This window comes from Acanthopagrus latus, chromosome 24 (genome assembly GCF_904848185.1).
Source record: "Acanthopagrus latus isolate v.2019 chromosome 24, fAcaLat1.1, whole genome shotgun sequence".
Lineage (NCBI taxonomy): Eukaryota > Metazoa > Chordata > Actinopteri > Spariformes > Sparidae > Acanthopagrus > Acanthopagrus latus.
Window position 1 is genome coordinate 12,845,090 of NC_051062.1, and position 18,871 is coordinate 12,863,960.

The 18,871-nt window shown below is 45.9% G+C and overlaps 1 protein-coding gene across 1 annotated transcript in view; it reads left to right on the forward strand.

Moving 5' to 3' along the window:
- The first annotated feature begins 250 nt into the window (after positions 1 to 250).
- The window catches only part of LOC119015211 (plakophilin-4-like), a 37,314-nt gene continuing 18,693 nt past the window's right edge, over positions 251 to 18,871 (forward strand). Inside the window, exons 1-7 of the mRNA XM_037091014.1 lie at positions 251 to 576; positions 1,007 to 1,201; positions 11,536 to 11,648; positions 13,537 to 13,571; positions 13,944 to 14,057; positions 15,841 to 15,995; positions 17,748 to 18,219. Coding sequence (XP_036946909.1) covers positions 1,073 to 1,201; positions 11,536 to 11,648; positions 13,537 to 13,571; positions 13,944 to 14,057; positions 15,841 to 15,995; positions 17,748 to 18,219 — 1,018 coding nt within the window. The 5' untranslated portion in view covers positions 251 to 576; positions 1,007 to 1,072. The remainder of the gene's footprint in view (positions 577 to 1,006; positions 1,202 to 11,535; positions 11,649 to 13,536; positions 13,572 to 13,943; positions 14,058 to 15,840; positions 15,996 to 17,747; positions 18,220 to 18,871) is intronic.

Genomic DNA, 18,871 nt, shown 5'->3' on the forward strand with positions numbered 1-18,871 from the left:
AAATGATCCTGTGGGAGTCCCACCGGGCCGAAACACACACACACACACACATCCTCATTTACACACACGCTAACATGCACACGCACATGCACGCTCGGGCTGCAGGCTGCCCCCCCCCCTTCCTCCTCCGCCCCCATGAGCGCGTCTCTCCTCCCGCAGGCGCCGCAGATCGCGGATGCAGCGGGCGCATCGGCAGCTGATCGATTCATGTATCGGTAAAAAAAAAAAACAGAAGAAGAAGAAAATAATCCATACAGCCGCATGGTGACGTCACGGCGCTGATCGGGCACAGCGGCTGGGCGGGCAGGTGGGTGGGAGGCTGGGCGCCGCGCGGACGATCGATGGGCGCGTTGGAACCGAAATAAGAAGGAAGGTGATCATAAAACCCCGCACGAGGAGGGGAGTGCGTGGACGTGGACGCGCGCGCGCGCGGCGGGGTGACTGTTATTTGCTCGCTTGCGTGTTTGTTTGTGCGTCGGCGCGTGCCGAGTGGAGTAGCTGTCACGGAGGAGGATGGATGCGTAACAGGACGGATCGAGCCAGCTGTGGCCTGCGTCTAACAGCAACATCTGGCCGGTGAGTCGCGCTCCGAGCCGGGGAGGGGGCGGAGAGAGGCAGAGCGAGGCTCGGCTCCCCGGTGCAGCCGCGCTCCGCCGCTCCGTCTCCGGTCCGGTGCGTCGCCGTGACCTCGTCCTTGGCTGCCAGATGGAGGCTGAGTGATTGATGTGCACGTCTGACGGACAGGCTGCTGTGTAGCGTATGATGGAGAAGCGCTGCACCGTGCAAACGTGACACGCTGTGCTAAATGGCTCGTGCACACCTGCAATTGTGCAGTGCATCACCTTTAAGGTAGAGAAACTATTGCAGGATGTGACCGGATGAAGGGTTAAAGCCTCTCCGGTCCTCACAGCAGCAGGTCCAGTCTGGACCCAGATTGGATGAATGAGTCTGTGGTGAGTTCTGGTTTGTAAGCTCAGAGGTTTCAGGTCAGCACCGTCTCCTGCAGGGTCAGAGAGGGCGCCTCAGCAGCCAGCCGGCTCTGGACTATATCGAGGGGGAGGCGGAGGGAGAGATGGAGGAGGGGGACGCAGAGGGGGAAGGGCCCATGGCGGTCCGAGAGGGGCCGAGCTGTCTGGGCCTCACGCCCAACGCCAACACCACCACCACCACCAACAACCTCCTGGCGTCCGTCAAAGAGCAGGTAGGAGGCAGGAGATGCTGCAGACACACCCTTCTTCTTCTTCTTCTTCTTCTTCTTCTTCTCCTTCTCCTTCTTCTTCTTCTTCTTCTTCTTCTTCTTCTCCTTCTTCTTCTTCTTCTTCTTCTTCTTCTTCTTCTTCTTCTGGTTCTGTGTGCTTCCAGACTTGTATCTGACCAGCTCTGCTTGGCTCATCTTTACCTCCTCCACTGTGTGACCCGGCCGTCCAGAGACCTCGCTGCACATCAACACTTGTATCAATGAATAGTCGTTTTCAGTATCTACAGACGTGGACACACAAACGTGTCGCCACCTGTCCTGCATGACACAACAGCTCCGACTGACAGAGACACAAAACATGGGTCCTTTCATGGTCGTTGTGTGTCTCTTTGTAGTACTCGTGTGTCTCCTCGTGGTCATTGTGCATCTCTGTTGTTGTTTCGTGTCTCTGAGTGGATGTTTTGGCAAACCCCCTGTGGTCGTTGTGCATCTCTTTGTGGTCATCTTGTGTGTCTTTGTCGTCCTTCGTCTCTTTGTGGTTGTTACGTTGTCTCTGTGTCTCTTTGCAGCAGTTTTAGCTGACTTTGTGGTCATCTTGTATGTTTTTGGTGTCATTTATCATCTCTTTGTGGTTGTCTTGTGTCTCTTTGTGGTTGTTTTGTGGTCATTTTGTGTCTCCTTCTTGTTATTTTGTGTCTCTTTGTGGCTGTTTTGTGTCTCTTTGTGGTCGTTTTGTGTCTCTTTGTTGTCAGTCCAGTGTTTCTGGCTCTGCACCCAGTCGGCCTGTTTAGTAAACCATCTATGACACTAACAAGCCAACTGGCCTCCACCGTCACCCGTGTAGCTCCGCCCCTGCTCGCAGGATAAATGCAGCCTGTGATTCACCCAAATTTAGTGAGCAAATCCTGAGGATTATCTCCAGATGAGACTGAAATGTAATGGGTCTCCATGCTCAGCCTTAACGAATTTGCACCCAAAATTCTATTAAAACTCTCATTAATGATTTCCTTGGACGAGGACCTCGGCGTGAAGTAATACAACAGCAGCCATGTTTCCCGACAGGAGTAAACTGTACGTCATCTGAAGCAGAGCTCTTATTTAAAAGACTTGCCACGCGGCAGATTTTTTCACGAGATGAAGAACAGAGTCGACTTTGAGAACAAACGTTTAGAGCTGACAGCGGCGCCATGAAAGTGTTTCTGAACGCGTTCTCTTGTCTCGTTCTTCACACATTTCTGTTACGGTCTCATCTTCTGCCTCCGACTGAAGTGAAGCTTCTCCCCAAATCATCAACTTCTCACTTATTCTTGTCCCTCCATTTCCACGTCGTCGCCGCCGCCGTCGCCGTCCTCGCTGTCGAAGCTCAAAGCCGGTGTGACAAAAGTTATGACAGTCGTCTCCGGTTAAATGATGTAGAATTTAATTAACGTGTTGCCGACATATTCTGAGCTCTGTATGTTGATCTGAACTGACAGTTAGAGATGTTGACATCTGTTTCTCCTGCTATTGAAAAACCCCTCAGATCTGCGTTACATATTAATGGAGGGAAACACAACAGAGACTGGCGGCTGCCTCCGTCTGTCTCGTCTCCCGCTGTTATCTCAACGCTTCTCTTCTATCCCGTCAGCTCGGGAGTCGGTCTGTTCTCCCGCTCTTAATTACGCCTGGACAGTCGCCACGTTCTCAACTTAGTCCCTGGGTTTGTGACACTGAATCAGGCACACTGCTATTTAAAGGCTTATGATGTCCAAGAAAAGGGAATCTGCTTTACTTTTAATCTGCGATTTTCCTCGGAGCTAGCAGACAAAAATTGGGGCCTCGGATTCCTCTTAAGTCTCGATTGATGTGAAGTTAAGGAAAAGGCTGCTGGGCTCCCTTGATGTCGCTTTGGTTTTTCCCCGCCGAGCGCAGCAGGAGCTGCTTTGTCACCCCTCGATCATAGTTAATGCCTCAAAGGCTCCGCTCGCTGCTGGGAACTCGTTCATTTCACACATGAGAATCCGTGACTGCTGCATCGGTTTTCCTGCTGCAGTGACGAGGACGCGTGTGACGGATGTGCTGCTTGTTTTATTCCTCGTACTCGGGAGCTTGATTCAGAGCCGACTACCTCTGTAATTAACAGGAGTGGATGCTGGATCAGTTTAAGGGTCAATAAATTTGAACCAGCAAACTCAAACTGTGCAGTTCGAGGTATCAAAACAACTCCACGGACTAAGATTGCGGCATCGATCTGCACTTTTTCTATAAAAGGCAGCTGAAAGGGCAACTATTCCTTCACAATGTTTCGTTTATTGTCCACGAAACGCCCCAGAAAAATGTCACACTTGGTTTTTCCAGCTGCTCAGAAAGACTTATGGTCAAGAAACTTCCTGACCTCAAAAACAAAGGTGGAAATATGTTGTGCCGGAGACGTCGATGCCAAGTTTATTTCATTTTTGCTTTGATAATTTGATGTAATACGACACGTTTGGTATAAATCTTACAAATATTACATCCCGGAAATTTAACCTCTGAGGACCCACAGAGTCGTTTTAGTCCCGTTCGGGTCTTCGATCCACTCGGCTGTCATGAGAGTCTCCGTTGTCAATGTATGTTAAAGAAGTTTGTAATCTAGTGAGGAAAAACTGCACAAATTTGGATTTTGGAGATAATTTTTTATGCCATTTTTCATGCAAGACAAGGTCAAAACCAAGTACACAAACTAGTCTAGTTGATGTATTTTGTATCAGTATCCGAGATTGCTGTCAGCTTCGGATGACTTGCTGGGAATTTGGAGGATGTCCGGTCGCATTTTCCCCGACGGTCTCAACACCAGTCGCTAAACGTCAGTGTAGAAATGGATTCCACCAAGTTCCACCAAGTGTTTTGTCATTTAGGTGTGAGGGCTGTCTGACTCAGAGACCCCTCCTCTGGGTTGTGTGTGTGGAGATTGGATGACAAATCATCTGGTCTGTCCTTCAGTTCTGCACACTCACTGAAAGCCATCATGTGTGTCGCTGCTCCGGAGAAGAGAGCTGATTTCTTTTATCAGCGGCTGCATGTTGATAACAAGACGGCAAGAAATGGATGATTAACAGCGAACAAAGTGGGGGGAAAAAAAAAAAAGAAAAAACACCACACACACGCAGCAACGAAGAAGCACGACTGCCATTCTGACTTGGAAGCAAACATTAGATCATGTAGCTTGTCTCAGACGGTTGAACAGGCTGTGACCAGAAAATATAATCAACCAGCTTTACCTTCCTCTCTGTGTTGAAATGCAGGCGGCAGCGCTGCTGAAGCGTCAAATCTACCGCCTGCAGTTCCTCCACAAAAATGTCAAATTAGACGTGCTAAATGGAGCACATCAGTTATTGCCTGCCATTGTGTTCAGGGCCTGATGCTTTTCCACTTTGCTCTCATTTAGCCCATTAAAATTAGGAGTGTGATCGACGTGAGCAGGGAAATACCAGAGCTGGAGACGTTGAGGGGGGGAACAGGGAAACCTATACGTGGTGTTAGTCCACAGTTTGTCACTTCTGCAGCAAACATTGCGAGATTGATTAGATGTTGAGACAACAGCTTGCAGCAAAGATGCTCCGACATGAAAGATGAGACGCCCGTAGCTGCTTTTTGCATCGTTCTCTGGAATCAAGAATGAAATATGTCTCCGATATCAGAGCTAAACAGTTTAGGGAGCTGTCACAATATGAATTTTTCAAGTCCTGCGTCAGAAGATTTTGTGCTCGTTCGGGTTGACATTGAAGCTGACCTCCGGCTCGCTGTGTGCTAAAGCTTCTCAGCCACGTTCCTCTGAAGTTCACAGCCTCTTTGAAGAAGCAGTGAACCAGAAATCCTGTCTTTTTTTTTTTACCCCCATTTGGGAAATAAACATTTGGCAGTGAAGAAATCGTTGGACATTTATAGAATATGCTCATGACAAGATGGATACGACTGTCATACCTGTCTGTTCGCTGATGGCTGTCACTCATCTTAGCTCATATCAAGGCTGTTACCAAGACAGCACTTCTTCATATTAGTAATATTGCAGTTTTTTTTATCATGGTGTGCTGCTGAATATGTAACTTTTGCATTTCTGTAACTCACAAACTCCTCCTGGTTGCCTTGACTGAAACGTTCAACTTATCTCCAGTTTTGTCTGTTTTTTTCTTGTGTTTCTGAGACAGTAGTTTATGAGCTGTGGTTTCCCCAGTAAACACACCAACACCTTCGTTTTTTTTAAACATAAGATCAGCGTGTCTCAGACGGTTGAACAGAAAATATAATCAGCAGATATCATTATTTTTCTGCCCCTAAATCCCTCTAAATCCTGCACACTGGATCTTTAATACAGTGGATTGATGAAGTGAATGTAAGGCCAAAGTCAGCAGGCGGTTAGCTTAGCTTAGCACAGCGGATTTAACAGATGCGACAGTAGGAAGTTGCTGCTCTTGCGCGAGAAATATTCGGGCATGTAAAGTGATAAAATTTGTCTTTTGCATCTATTAAGTAAAGTCAAATTATGGTTAAAGGATAAAGAATGCTACGTGTTTCCTGTCTTCATGCTAAGCTAAGCTAATCGGCTCGTTGATAGCTTCTATTTAACGGACTGACATCCGACTTCTACTTCAAAATGTTCACATATTCCCTTCAGTATGTTTGAGGGAGCGAAATGCATCGTAAAGCACCAAAATCAAAATAAAACTGGAGACTTTCTGTCTTTCTCAGTATCACACATATTTTTCATCTGCTCGCTCCGGCAGTTCGCGAAGGCAGCAACAGATTTCTTACGTCGAGTGAAATATTCAAACCCAGCGGCTACCGAATCACAGTCAGCCGTAAATATTCTGCTCGTCCTGTTTCTCATTTCACACACTCTTCCCTGTTGTTCAGTTCAGACATACTTAAGATGTTCGGTTGCCTCCCTAGAATTTAAAATAAAGCTCTGGGGGGTTTGGACGATGCTTGGTTGCACAGCATGAGTTTGTAGTGGTGGCCCAGCGACGGGTTTGGCGTGGGCAGCCAGGTCAGTACACAACGATAACATCCCAAGACATTCTCCCAGAGGTCTTTTTATCCTGTTAGAGAGAAAAACAAAGCAAGCTGATCTTTCATTATTTCTAAAATAGCTGCGGCTTTTCTGCCCAAATGATACCAGATATTCATCCAACGATGCGTTTAGGTTCCCTGTTGCAGACTGTTGTTGTGCAGGGCAGCTCCCAGGTGTGAAAGCAGGATCCCGCTGTATGAATGTGACGCATGGAGCTGCTGGAAAAGAACATGCACGCTCAGCAGAAGCGAGAGAGAGAGAGAAAAAAGAGGGAGGGAGGGCTCGATAAAACAACAACAACAACTGGGCCACGTCAGCGCTCTCCATGCTCGGATTGATTCCGACGATTAGGTCCAGAAACGACACACGCCGCGTCAAAGCGAATTTACCAAACGATAGCGCTCGATATGACCGAGGGAGCTGCTTTTTCCTGCAAGAGGCTCACCTCGCATGAGCTGCAGGGTCACAGTCTGAATCGGAGGGTTAAACCAGCTCTGTCAATCCAGTTATGTCACCACCCCGAGCTGCCCTGCCCCTGATCGTATCCGAGGCATAAAAAACGTTGCTGTTTGACATCTGCCTGGATTTGAATGCATGTCATATTTTGGGAAAGAGAGAGCTTATGATGGCCTCTTGTTGCAGCCTGCCTTGTTGACTCTGGATCACAGGCGCCTGAGGTTTCGTATAGCAAACACTGATGTCTCCTGATTCTACAGAAAATCCAACCTCGGATCCTGTTTCAGATCTCGTCAGGGGTCGTTTTCTCTCCCAGTTTGCCTCCACATGCCTCATCTACTCAGTGACGTCCACCGTCTCCCAGAAAGCCTCCTGACATCCCTCAGCAAAAAAAAAACAGCGCAACTTGTTGCTTCCCATCAAAGGTGGGCGTTTGGGTGTACAAAGAGACTGAAGTGTTTTTATCCATCTATGGGTTACATGTGTAGGCGGCGAGAGCAGGCGAGATGGCAAAACAGAAGCCGGATGCACGGCATTGTGGTCTGTCGAGGCTATTGTGGGCGTAGGAGACGCAGATGATTTCTCCCTGTGTGACTGTTGGATGTCAGAGTGAGAAGCCACCTTTGGGAAGAAATAAAAGACCAATGTAATTAATGCGTGTGTGTGAAAGGTTTCGAGCATGTCATGGGACAGATATCTGTCGGAGTATGAAAGTGTCTAACGGGTGAATTCTTCCCTTAAGATGTTAAGAGCAGCGATGTGTCGCAGAGGCAGAACTAGGCCGAACATTTCACGGATATCTCAAGATGCAGCCTGGATAAACCAAACTGCTGGGCTGTGATTAGACACGGCGAGAAGGAGGACGCCGCGGAGAGGCCTGTGGTTGAAGTCACTCGATAAGAGAGAGAAAAAGACTTTGTGACAGCGCACAATAAACCGAGGCGAGTCGTCCGGTAGCCCCCAGCTGGTACGAGACGTCGCCTGCCACGGCTTTGCATCGGCCTGGCAGGGCTCGGCGTGTTTGCAGACATCACGAAGCGACGGGCGCAGGGGCGAGACGTGGCTCTGTTTGTCCCTCGAGGCGTGCCGTAACGTTGCGAGGCTGAAACAAGGAGGGCTGTGTGTTCCCGTGCTGTCTCCCTGCTGCTCTGGAGTGATGTAAGGAGCAGAGAGAGGCAGAGTCAGCAGTGATGCTGTGGAAGGATGCAGCACGTTCCAGCAGCATGCTGGCTGAATGACACACTGTTGTGTCCTCTGAAGGAGTGAACACGTCAACAGTGCATCTGATACCGACGCTTCACATTTGAGCTGACGTCTCGTTGTCTGTTTATTCGTGTGAAAAGCTTCCTGGACATTTTTTCTTTATAAGCCCGTCAAGGGTTTAAGCTCACTTGTGCAGATCCGACTCAATCGCCAGAATAAATGTACGTTCCTGCAAACCGCAGACATGTTGAAGCTCTCCGCTTTGTTGCTCATGTTTTGGCTACGTTAAGGCGCAAAAACACTCGGTTAGGGTAACAATATGATCATGTTTGGCTTAGGATACCTGGTTTTTGTCGTCCCTACCACTCACCCAACATGTCGTCAAAATTGTCCAGTGGTTTCAGGCTTAAAAATGTTTAAAAGCTGCCTCACATCGTGGCCTTTTGCTTGTCAGCTGTGACCCATCTGGATAGGTTTAGGGACTAGAAGTATTTAGGATTAGGAAATGATTAGTTTTGGCTTGAAATACGGCTGGAAAATGTCCTGACATCTCGACAATAAATCTGTTTGTGTTGCCACTAGCATAGCTTGAAATGTTCTAGTCGTTTCTGTAGAAATATCTGGTTTTGTTGCCTTCAAAATGTCGCGACATCTCATCAAGAAATAATGGTTTTGTTTCAGAACACTGCTGAGATTTGTCCGGATCTCAAATCCAGTTTTGTTGCCACTAACATGGCTGCAAATTGTCCAGACATCTCCTTAGAAATATACTTAAAAAGGCTGGAAAATGTCCCCAAGTCTCATCAAAAATATCTGGTTTTGTCTCAAAACACACAGCTAAAGAAATGTCCTGACACACCAACATAATAATCCTAAAGTTTCTCTACTTATTTCCCCAGAAAAATGTCAAACCGCTTAAAAACTTAAAAACTAAGTCTGCACTCAAAACACGAGTCTATTTTCTGCATTTGCACAATAAATTAACATTTTTGCGACGGTTTGGAGCAGCCGGCAGCCCTGTAAGCGGACAAACAGCTCTCCAATTAACTCGGAATAATTGCTGCGGAAAAAATCAACACTTATTAGCGCTGCAAAATTAGCTGTGTGTACCCGATCTCCTCATGGGGATCGTCAGAGCTTCATGCAGTCTGCAGCTGAAGTGATAACGTATATATGCGGCCTCTCTGTCTACATAAACGTGTGTGGCACATTGTGTCAGATGATGTCTGGATTCGTGAGTCGTGGCGCCTGTTTGTTGTTGTTTTGGCCGTCAGCTGAGATCTCACGCAGATAACCAACATGTGGAGGCCATTAACTGAAACCGCTGTGCACCATCCGGCTGACGGAGACCGTCAGGGCGGCTCTGTGCGTCTCACGGGCCGGAGCTGACCCAAATACAAAAGAGCTTTTATCAGGGAGATGTAAACAGATGGAGAGCTGCAAGTATGGATTTACTGAAAAGTGCCTTTTGTAGTTTCAGAGGATTATGATTGGAAGCCTACTGTACCAGACAGATAGATAGATAGTCCACCATCTTTGCTTCGGACTCTAGTGGTATCTATCAGATTTTCTCTGTTATCTGCATCTATACTCGAAGTAAAAACTCAAAGTAATCCCCCGTTTGGATTGTCCGAAGATGAATCTTTTAGTTGACACGCATGTTTTTAAGAGAGGGAAGAAAAAAAAAAAAGCATATTTGTTGTGATCTCTGAGGGAGTTTGGACGCTGGTCATGAGCTTTTCATTTCCAGTTCCAGAAATATCTTCTCGTCAAGATATCTGCGAAAGGGGATCTTCACTGCCAACAGGCTTCCTCGTTTTCATACTATCATACTAGTATTTTTACATTTCTGCGTCAACTAAAACCTTCTGAAATACCTCTTGGCGTCAGTTTTCCTTCAAACGATCCATCGACCCGGACTACAGGTTGTGAAATTGACTTTAAAAACAAGTCGACCTTTGAGAACATTTCCCCGAACGACTCCGACTCCGTGAGGGTTTCTCGGGAGGCTGTGTGTGTTCCAGCCGGGTTGTTTCACATTTAGACATTAGTCGCAGACAGCTAATTCTCCGGTGGCGCTCCGTGATGACACCAGCTGTGGTTCCTCGAAGATTTATGAAGCAGCTGGGAAGCCCTCCGCGTTATGTAACAGAATTCAAATGAAGGGGAGCGCCAGAACAACCAGCCGTCCGCAGACACTCGGCACAACATCTGTTACGCTTTCATACCCTTGAGCAAGGCACTGGCTGCAGGTCTAATGCAGAAGACATATTGTGTGTGGCTCGTCGTATTTTCCAAACTGTCACATTAACCTGCAGCGCGCATCCATCTCTAGTTTTAGTAGGTGGCACCGCCTGAAGAGTGAGACCAGAGAAACAAGCGGGTCGGAAAGTCTGAACTCGTGTCAAAATCAAATTATCCTCACTGAAGGCTTTAAAAGGTTTTGAATATAGTTATGCACGATCTAAAATTCCCAGAGAAAAGTCAGGTTAGTCACGGCGTATAGGAAGGCGAGATGTGTCGGGTCTCCGTCTGACTTTAAAATAAAAAAAAAACCAACAATATTTGCTGTCAGAGAGACTCTGTTTATATATTTTGGTGCATCGTCGAAGAAGCAGACTGGATCGTTTCTGGAACTGGAACATCCTGGTGGGCAGAATTCATTCAGTATCAAGACACAACACAAACAAATGGTTATATTGAAGAGAAGGAACGAAAGACGTTGTTACAAACGCTGTACAACATCCCACAAAAGCATCATGTGTATTTTTATAGTGTTATAACAATTTTCTGTGATTTGTATAATCCCAGCATGTCGATATTGATCTCTGACTGGCAGATATTGGTATAAATGATGGAAAGTGAGGAAGAAAAGAGCTGTAAATCTGAGAATTCACTCCAAAATTACGACTTCTGAGAGTTACGTCCGAATCAATCTTCAAACTTCAGATCTGGGATGAATTATTTGGTTGTTTTTTAAAGCTTAGATGCCAAAAAGTTTTTGGATCCAGCCTCTAAAATGTGAATATTTTTTGTTTTTCTTAACATTTTATGGATGCAACTATTAGTTTTCCATTAATAAAAGAAACAAGTGTGTAAGAAGTCTGGCAATGGAACGCAGCACAAAGATATTTATTGAGTCTCATTCCCGGGATGTTTGTTTAAGATCTGTTGTCATATCGTAAGTCTGGATGTTCTGGATGTATTCGTTGGACCTAGAATCATCAAAATGCTGCACGAGAAGCGGCTCATTATCTGTTTATACCCTCTAATGTCAGTCACGGCCCTGTATTTTATCATTCTCTGCTCAACTCTCCCTCTCTTTGTACTCAAACGCTGAAATTATGTGTAATTATATTATCAGAGCTGACGGCCGTTGAAAGGTCCCGGACACAGTTTTTAGTGTTTTTTTTTTTTTTTTTTTTTAAATCTCAAATCCACTTTAACGGGTTTAAAACAGCACTTCAGTCTGTTCAGCGAAGCTCAGAGCCGGTGAGAAATCAGTCAAGTCACGCAGACCAGAACACAGAAATGGGTTTTACATTTAATTCTAACTGGCATCAAATGGGTCTTAAAAAGGAGGCTTAAAATTGCAGTGTCATGGTGGATGTGTGGTTGTAATCGCTGCCGTGAATGTTTTTCCCCGCAGGAGCTTCAGTTCGAGCGACTGACTCGGGAGCTGGAGGAGGAGCGGCAGATCGTGGCGAGCCAGCTGGAGAGGTGCATGCTGGGAGCCGAGTCCCCAGCAGGAGACAGTAGCAGGTAGGGTTGACCTGTCTGTTGGATTTAATTGCTGATTTTGCATCGTTTTTCTGTAGCAACAGGTTGCTAAATACACGAGGAAGTTTCTGTCCAGTCATAGCTTAGCAACCGTAGCAACGCAAGCTAACGTGGTGTGTTTGTGGCTCCTAAAATGAGTCTGAAATTAAAGATTTGATTCTTTTTCTGGACTTTCCAGAACAAAAAAAACGAAAGCAAGATTGCAAAGATCTGATGAACTTCTGTGCTCGTGCTCGAACTGCAAATGTTAGCTTGTCTGGCTAACCTAGCGTAGCTTCCAAGGCTAAGGAGCTTTTTCCTGCTGCATTATTTCGTTAGAGGTGATATCGAAAAATAAAAGTAACTCCACTGTTTTGTTGCTCTGTTGAAGCTGATACTGGAGGCCACTATTTCAGAGGTCAAGCTAATGTTAGCTGTTAGCTAATTTTATATTTGATTTGGAGAAGTCCACCCTCTAAAAGCTCACAACAGGGATCGTTTGTGTTGATTTGTGTAACTTGTGTAAATGCCACAGGAGCGAAGCTGCTGCTCACATCGATGGTGGTGTGTGTTCGTATTTAGTCAAACCTCTGAATGACCTCAGCACTCACCTGAGATCTCGGTTCTCTCTTCTGCTTTTACTGCTGCTGCAGTCAGGTTGATAAACAGGAGTGAAGACAGAAGTGATCTCTGAGCTCAGAGCGTCAGTCTTCAAGCATGATACTATTTACGTAGCCATCAAGAACATATTTAAGATCGAAGTCGGATCTTAAAAACTGTTTTCACAAATGCGGTTCCTCTGTTAGCTTGATTAGCTTATGACAGCTCATTAAAACTCGCTAGCAACAGTTGACGTTGCAGCGGGCATAATTGGCGGTTGTTGGATACGATATAAAAAGCCTTCTTTTGTCCCCTCGTGTCTGAAATCAAGGACGTATTGTTTAAAACAAAAGCTGGTAAAATCTGCCTCCGTTCAAAGCTCGACAGGCAGATTCACTTCAGCTCTTCATGCAGCCGCGGGAGAGTTTTCCAGCCGTTTGAAAGCATTTAATGTTCATAAAAATCAGATCACAGTTTTATCCTTTGAGCTCTTATTCACGAGGTTGTGATAAAAAAGAAAGTTTTCTGTGATGGGGATGATAAAACGATGTCATTGACCGGTTCTGTTTCATTTTAGATGCAATTTACAGACATTTAACATTTCTTTCATGGGAATTAAATGATTTTCTTTTAGTCTTTAAATGCCCCCGAAGCATAATCATTGTTGTTATAAAGGCTTACAGCCGGCTGTTACTCATGCATGGCTGCATCCGGCTCTGTCAAACCACATAATGGTGATATTTGTCTTCATGCGGGACGATGTTCCGTCACAACCTGCAACCATCTGAACACACACACCTTCAGCTGATTCTCTCTATTTATATATCTTGATTTTTGATTCAGTTTTGACCTCTGATGCATGAAAATAAATCAAGATTGTGTCTCAAATCATCAGGAATGTTTGATCAATAATTCATCGGCGTGTGTTTTTGTTCTCGCAGGTGTTTTCTTACTCCAGATTTCTCATTTCATGGCGATGCGTCTGGTTATATAACACATCTGATCCCCAGCTGAGGGTTAACTCAACTGACTTCCATTTTTTTTTTTTTCAATTTGAAAAAGTAAATTCACACAATAACTCTTCGTTCCTCGAAGACTGAATGTGAAGAAATGTTTTCCCAGGCAAAAAGGTTTTCATATCTGTTTCTTTCCTTTACGTTAGAAGCACTTTCTTCCTCCTTCCTCTTCCCCGACTGATTGAATATAAAGTATTCGGCCATGACTCTGATTTGATTTCTCTCTCTCTGCTTTCTCCTCTCCTCCATTTCCTCCTCGCCTCTTCTGCCGAAAGCTCGTCCGAGAAGTCGTTTGCATGGAGATCTGCAGGTACGATTTCTGTCGTTAACTGTTAATTTAAAGTCCCACATTTTGATTTTGAAAGCTGTTTTTTTTCCGGATGTATAAAAGTCAATTTTGCGTCCAAAGGGCAGAAAACAAATAAGTGTCCGTCTGTATTTCTGGGCTTTGAGACGGACACATTTACTATTCTGTCACAGATTTCCTCGCTCGTCCCTCACTGTCGGCTTTCCAATAAAACAAAAGTCACGGCTATAAAATGTTATATTCTCCTGCGTCAAAGAATCAATATGTTCAGTTCCTGAGATTAAGAGGAGACCGTCCGCCGTCTGACTCAATTTATATGTATTTATATTTCTCTTGGTTTTGTAGAGAAGTGTTTAAATGTGTGTTGTCGTGCAGGAGACTCGCAGGGCGGAGCCATGGAGGCGTCCAGATGTCCAGGTCGTCCCATGGAGGTGGAGGACGGACTCTACCTGCCTGAACCGGACCGGGCCTCCCTGCATGACAGTGAGGGTCTGTTAAATGTCCACACCACACGGTCAGAGCGAAGGTGCTGAAGCTTGTGGTGTCAGTGAGTCGTGAGACAACAAACAGAAAACTATCCGGAAACTATATTTCGATTGTTCCAGGTTCCAGAATGTGCTGGTTTTCATGGTTTTGGCGTATTTGTAGGACAAACTGAGACATTTGATGAGGTCAGGTTGGACTCCTGGATGATTTATAGACCAAATTATTAATCATTGATAAAATATTAGGCAGACTAATCAATAATTTGGTGCTTTGTACAGCTATTCCACGAAATGTAGCTGGTCTACACGGGTTTTTCAATAAGTGATATTTATCTGAAGCGCCACATTTCACGTCCCCAATGTGTCGGAAACAGTTTCTGTAAAACAGTAGATAGATTCTTTTAAACGTGTCACAACCCGGTCCAGAAACATTTGGAAAATCCAGAAGAGACGAACGATTGGATTATTTTTATCCACATTCAGTGTAGCCGGGTGCTAAACCAGAAGTTAGCCGGCTCTGCTTCAAAACACCACCGAGCAGTTTTCTTTGTCCAGTAATAAAACACCTTCATCACAATTTTAGAGAGCGTTCACCCGGGTTGTAAATTGTAGAGTTTACACTTTCCCACTGCGCTAAAAACTGCGATCTGAGCAGGTTTAAGTTGGATTTCTGACCAGTGGAGAAGGAGTGTTAGTGAGGATTTGGAGTGCAGTCCATGAGATTTACTGACGATTAGACAGATATAATATTAAAAGTACGAGGAAGAGAAGAAATGAAAGTCGGTCACCCACATCGACACACGAGATCTGAACCTCGATAACGAATCCCACAGATCCAACTCATCATTAACACGACAGTGGGAGGCTGATGTGCAGCTTTTTTCCGGGCCATCGCTGAGAATTGAAGTAAAAATGAAAAGAAAAGAGGAAACTGAATCTATCGACCATCTGTTCCGATCAGAAACACACACACAGCCTGCCGCCGCTCTGCTATCAGGAGGCTCATTATTTATTTTTTAAACCGTCCTGTTGGTAGAAGTTTCACACGTACTCACACCTGGGAGGAGCTCTGCAGTGCAACCGCAGCCCGTCGCTGTCGGACATCAGGCATCTCCACCGGAGCGTTTGACACTTCGCTCCATCGAGCTTCCTTCCAGGCTTGAGTTAAAAACCCGCGAAACAGAGGGAGGCTGACGGAGCGAGGCGCCGCTGCAGCCGCTGCAGCTGTGAATCTGTCTGTGTGTGACCGGATTACAGGAAAAAAAAAAAAAAACTAAATGATGCAACAAGGTTTGAAATACTTTTGTCAAACCTTTGCATCGCTCACACAAAACACACCACTTCCTCCTGATTACAATAAATTATAATATCATTGGTGAAACTTCTCAGCAGCTGTTTGAAATTTTCTCCCTTTTGGTCTTGTTTACACTCCATACAGACAGAGTGGTAAAAATATCCCCCACTTCCTCCTCCTCCTCCTCCTCCTCCTCCTCCTCTTCATCCTCTTCATCCTACAGAGGAAAGTAGGCCAGCTTTATTGAAGCTGTGCCGTATACGCAGATTGTTCCGGGTCCGGCATAAAAAAAAAAAGGGGGCTTAATGCAAATATCCACACGCACGTATTTACATGCATAATGTCTTCTAGCCAGCTGAAAGTCAAGAGAGATAATATGCAAATCATGAGAGCCGCAGAAGCTGATCATTCCGATCAAAACCCTTCAGATAAAAGGTGATAATGAAGCGTCTCCAGGTGTTTCCTCACCCTCCTTATCTCTCTTCCCTCGCAGGCTCCGGAGGTCACTCGGCGCAGATGACCTCGTATTCCGACAGCGGCTACCAGGACAGCAGCGTCAGTTATTACAGCAACCAGAACGTGGTGCGTTCGGAGCCCCGAGCCTCGTTATCGAGGAGCCCGAGAGCCGAGGGTCAAGCGTCTGGGCAGGTAGGCCTCACCTCCGCCGAGTCATCAGACTCTTCTTAAAATCTTCTCTTTGTGTTTGCACTTGAAAGTTCCTTCACTGTCTTATTCTAAAAAAAGGTTTTTAATCTTTCTCAAACACATTTTTTCAGGGGGGGATTTACTTCCTCGCAGCCTCGACTCAAGTCTGAAAAAGTTACATAAAAATATGTGAAAAATAGAAATATTGGTCCAGAAATAATGAGAAATAAGAAATCAAACCTCAGTAACAACAACAACAACAACAACACTTGAGGGAGGAGAGGAGCTAAAAGGGCGTTAAAAGTGGAAAGTGAGACGTGAAACAAGAGGATGTAACTTCAAAATAAAACAGGAAATATCAAACAACAAACTCACTGAAGACGTGAGCTAGCATTAGCCTAATTAGCTTGCATAGCCGCCATTATCGTCTGTAAGTAATTCCTCATCAGCCGTCTTCTTTTCTACTTCCTACACGTGACTGTTTCCTCCAGCACGCCGTCACCTGGATGACTAATAATCCTCAGAGTGATGGCGGCGAGTACCGGCCTCAGTATTTACTGTAGTGAATGATGAAGAACATCAGCTCAAAGCCCTTCAAATCAAATCGAGTCGTACCTTAGAAAAACCGTCCGGACTCAAACGCCGTCAGCTTTCCTTTTTCATCGCGGCTAATAATTGTCTGCTCTCTGTGTGACAGTGGAAGCAGGAATGACAGATAATGGCGAGCACATTCGAATCCTGGAATAAATCAGGAAGTGATTTATTCCGGGCCGAGCAGCCTCGCTGGATGGGCTTACATACCTCGGCTCTTAATTTCCCCTCGAGCCGTTCGAGGGGCTTTGATGGATTAAGGCGGCGCAGATCGGCATCCAGTTGGCTGAGTCTCTAATTGAGGGACATTTTACGTTATAAGGAGGGAAAAAGTAAATGTTTGTCAGCATAAACATGAAACGTCGTATTTACTACTAAGAGCTCTGAGTATAATGAATTTAGGCGTTTATTCAAAAAGGCACGTACGCTCAGTGAGAAAGGAAATGATGGTCTTCATCAGACCAGTGTCACATTACTGCTAATTAGCAAGTGTGTTTGTAGATGGGAGCGTTTTGTTTTCAGGTATTTATTCAGGGGGAAAAGTGTAATGTGAGTAATTGTCGGCACTGTTACGGATACGACTTGACATTTCTCCGTCGACTCTGGCCCGCAGAGCCCCTGGAAGCCAAGAGTCAAGTGAATTTTAATTAAAAAATGAGTGAAATGTCATTAAATGTCATTGAATAATGAGGCTACTGGATGTGTGTAGATGGATTTTTTTTTCCTGGAGCAAAAAAGTGAGAAGAAGAAGAAGAAGAAGAAGCGAGTTCTCCAGTGAAACTTGCCAAAACTACACAAAGGATGCAAAAAATGTAAAAACTCAAACATTTAAACATCTGTCTTTCACAAAATGCATCATCTGAGCTTTTGGTCACAATGCAGATGTTCTGAAGATGTTCTGATGTTTTTTTTCATGACTCCTCTTTTGAAAATTAAGTCTAAGAATTCCTAAAAAGTCAAATGTTAATGAAAGTCATCAACAAAATATGCTGAGGCGAGAGTTTTTCTAGTTATCGTGAAGAGACATCTCTGAGCTCCCTGTCTGCACCGGTAGCTGCATGGCTAACTGAGCTAACTGAGCTAACGGTGTTTGTTGTTACTGTGATGTAGCAGGATTAAAAAGATGGTCATTTCTTGCACATTTCTCCCCCGTCCTCCTCATAGGTGTCCGGCCGGATGTTACGCCGGATGGCCTCCCTCCCCTCCAGGAGCCAGTCTCCCGGTTGTGGCACCGCCGGCACCGTCTCGCCCTCCCGCATCTCCCTGCGAACCTCCCAGGGCAGCACCTACGACTCGCCCATCCTCTCCGAGCCCAAACCTCTGGCCGCCGTGTTCCCCGGCACCAGCATGCCGCCCTCCTGCCCTTCGCCAACCTCCCCGACTGATGGCACGCAGGCCTTGGGTGGCGGCGGGGGAGGAGGGGTGACAGGAGTGGGAGTCGGTGGCCGTCTGGGATCCACCCTGTCGCTGGTGGAGGGGAGGGCTCTGACGGGGTCACCGCTGCGGTCGGGGATGACGGCGGTGCCGCAGCACTACGGCTCCACGCTGCCCCGGCAGAGCCAGCCGCTGGCCTACGGAGCCGATCCATACGGGCTGTACCAGAGGAGCGCGCTGCCCCGACCCGACAGCCTCATAGGTCAGTCTGACACCCACATCACTGACATCACAGTCAGAACTGGAGGTCACGATTCTGGACTTGATGCCACCAGACAACCAATTCTCTATTAACTATTTTTAATCATTTGCTTCTATCATCTCTGCGCTGATTAAATGTTTTTTTTGTTTTTTTGTTTTTTTTTTTAAAAACACACCATCTGCCTTTGGCTGCAGATTTGTGGAGCTGTGTGAGCTGCTCTGCACCACCAACCAACAACATGATGATGATGGAGAAGTTGTGTCTTTATTTGTGCAGCTGCTGTTGTTGTTGTTGTTGTTGTCGTTGTGTCTCGGCTGCGAGACGAGTGACTTTTAGTGTATAAGAAGCTGAAGTGGACCGACAGCCTCCCGTCACAGTGAGCGTCACGTCTTCTGGCTCGGTGATGGTTTTGAACGGTTCGGATCAGAGCGGAGATCCTGCGGAAGTGTAGACGTGTTTTTCTCGTCTTCACCGCTGAAACGTGTCCATTATATCACCGTCGTCCTTTCAAGTTGTCAATTAAATGTGTTTGGAACTGGGTCAGTCAGACGTGTGTCGTATACGTGCCGCTGTCGTAAAGACACCTGGGTCTCATTCTGCTGCATCTACCGACAACACGGGACAAAACACGAGTTAATGAATTTATTCAGTC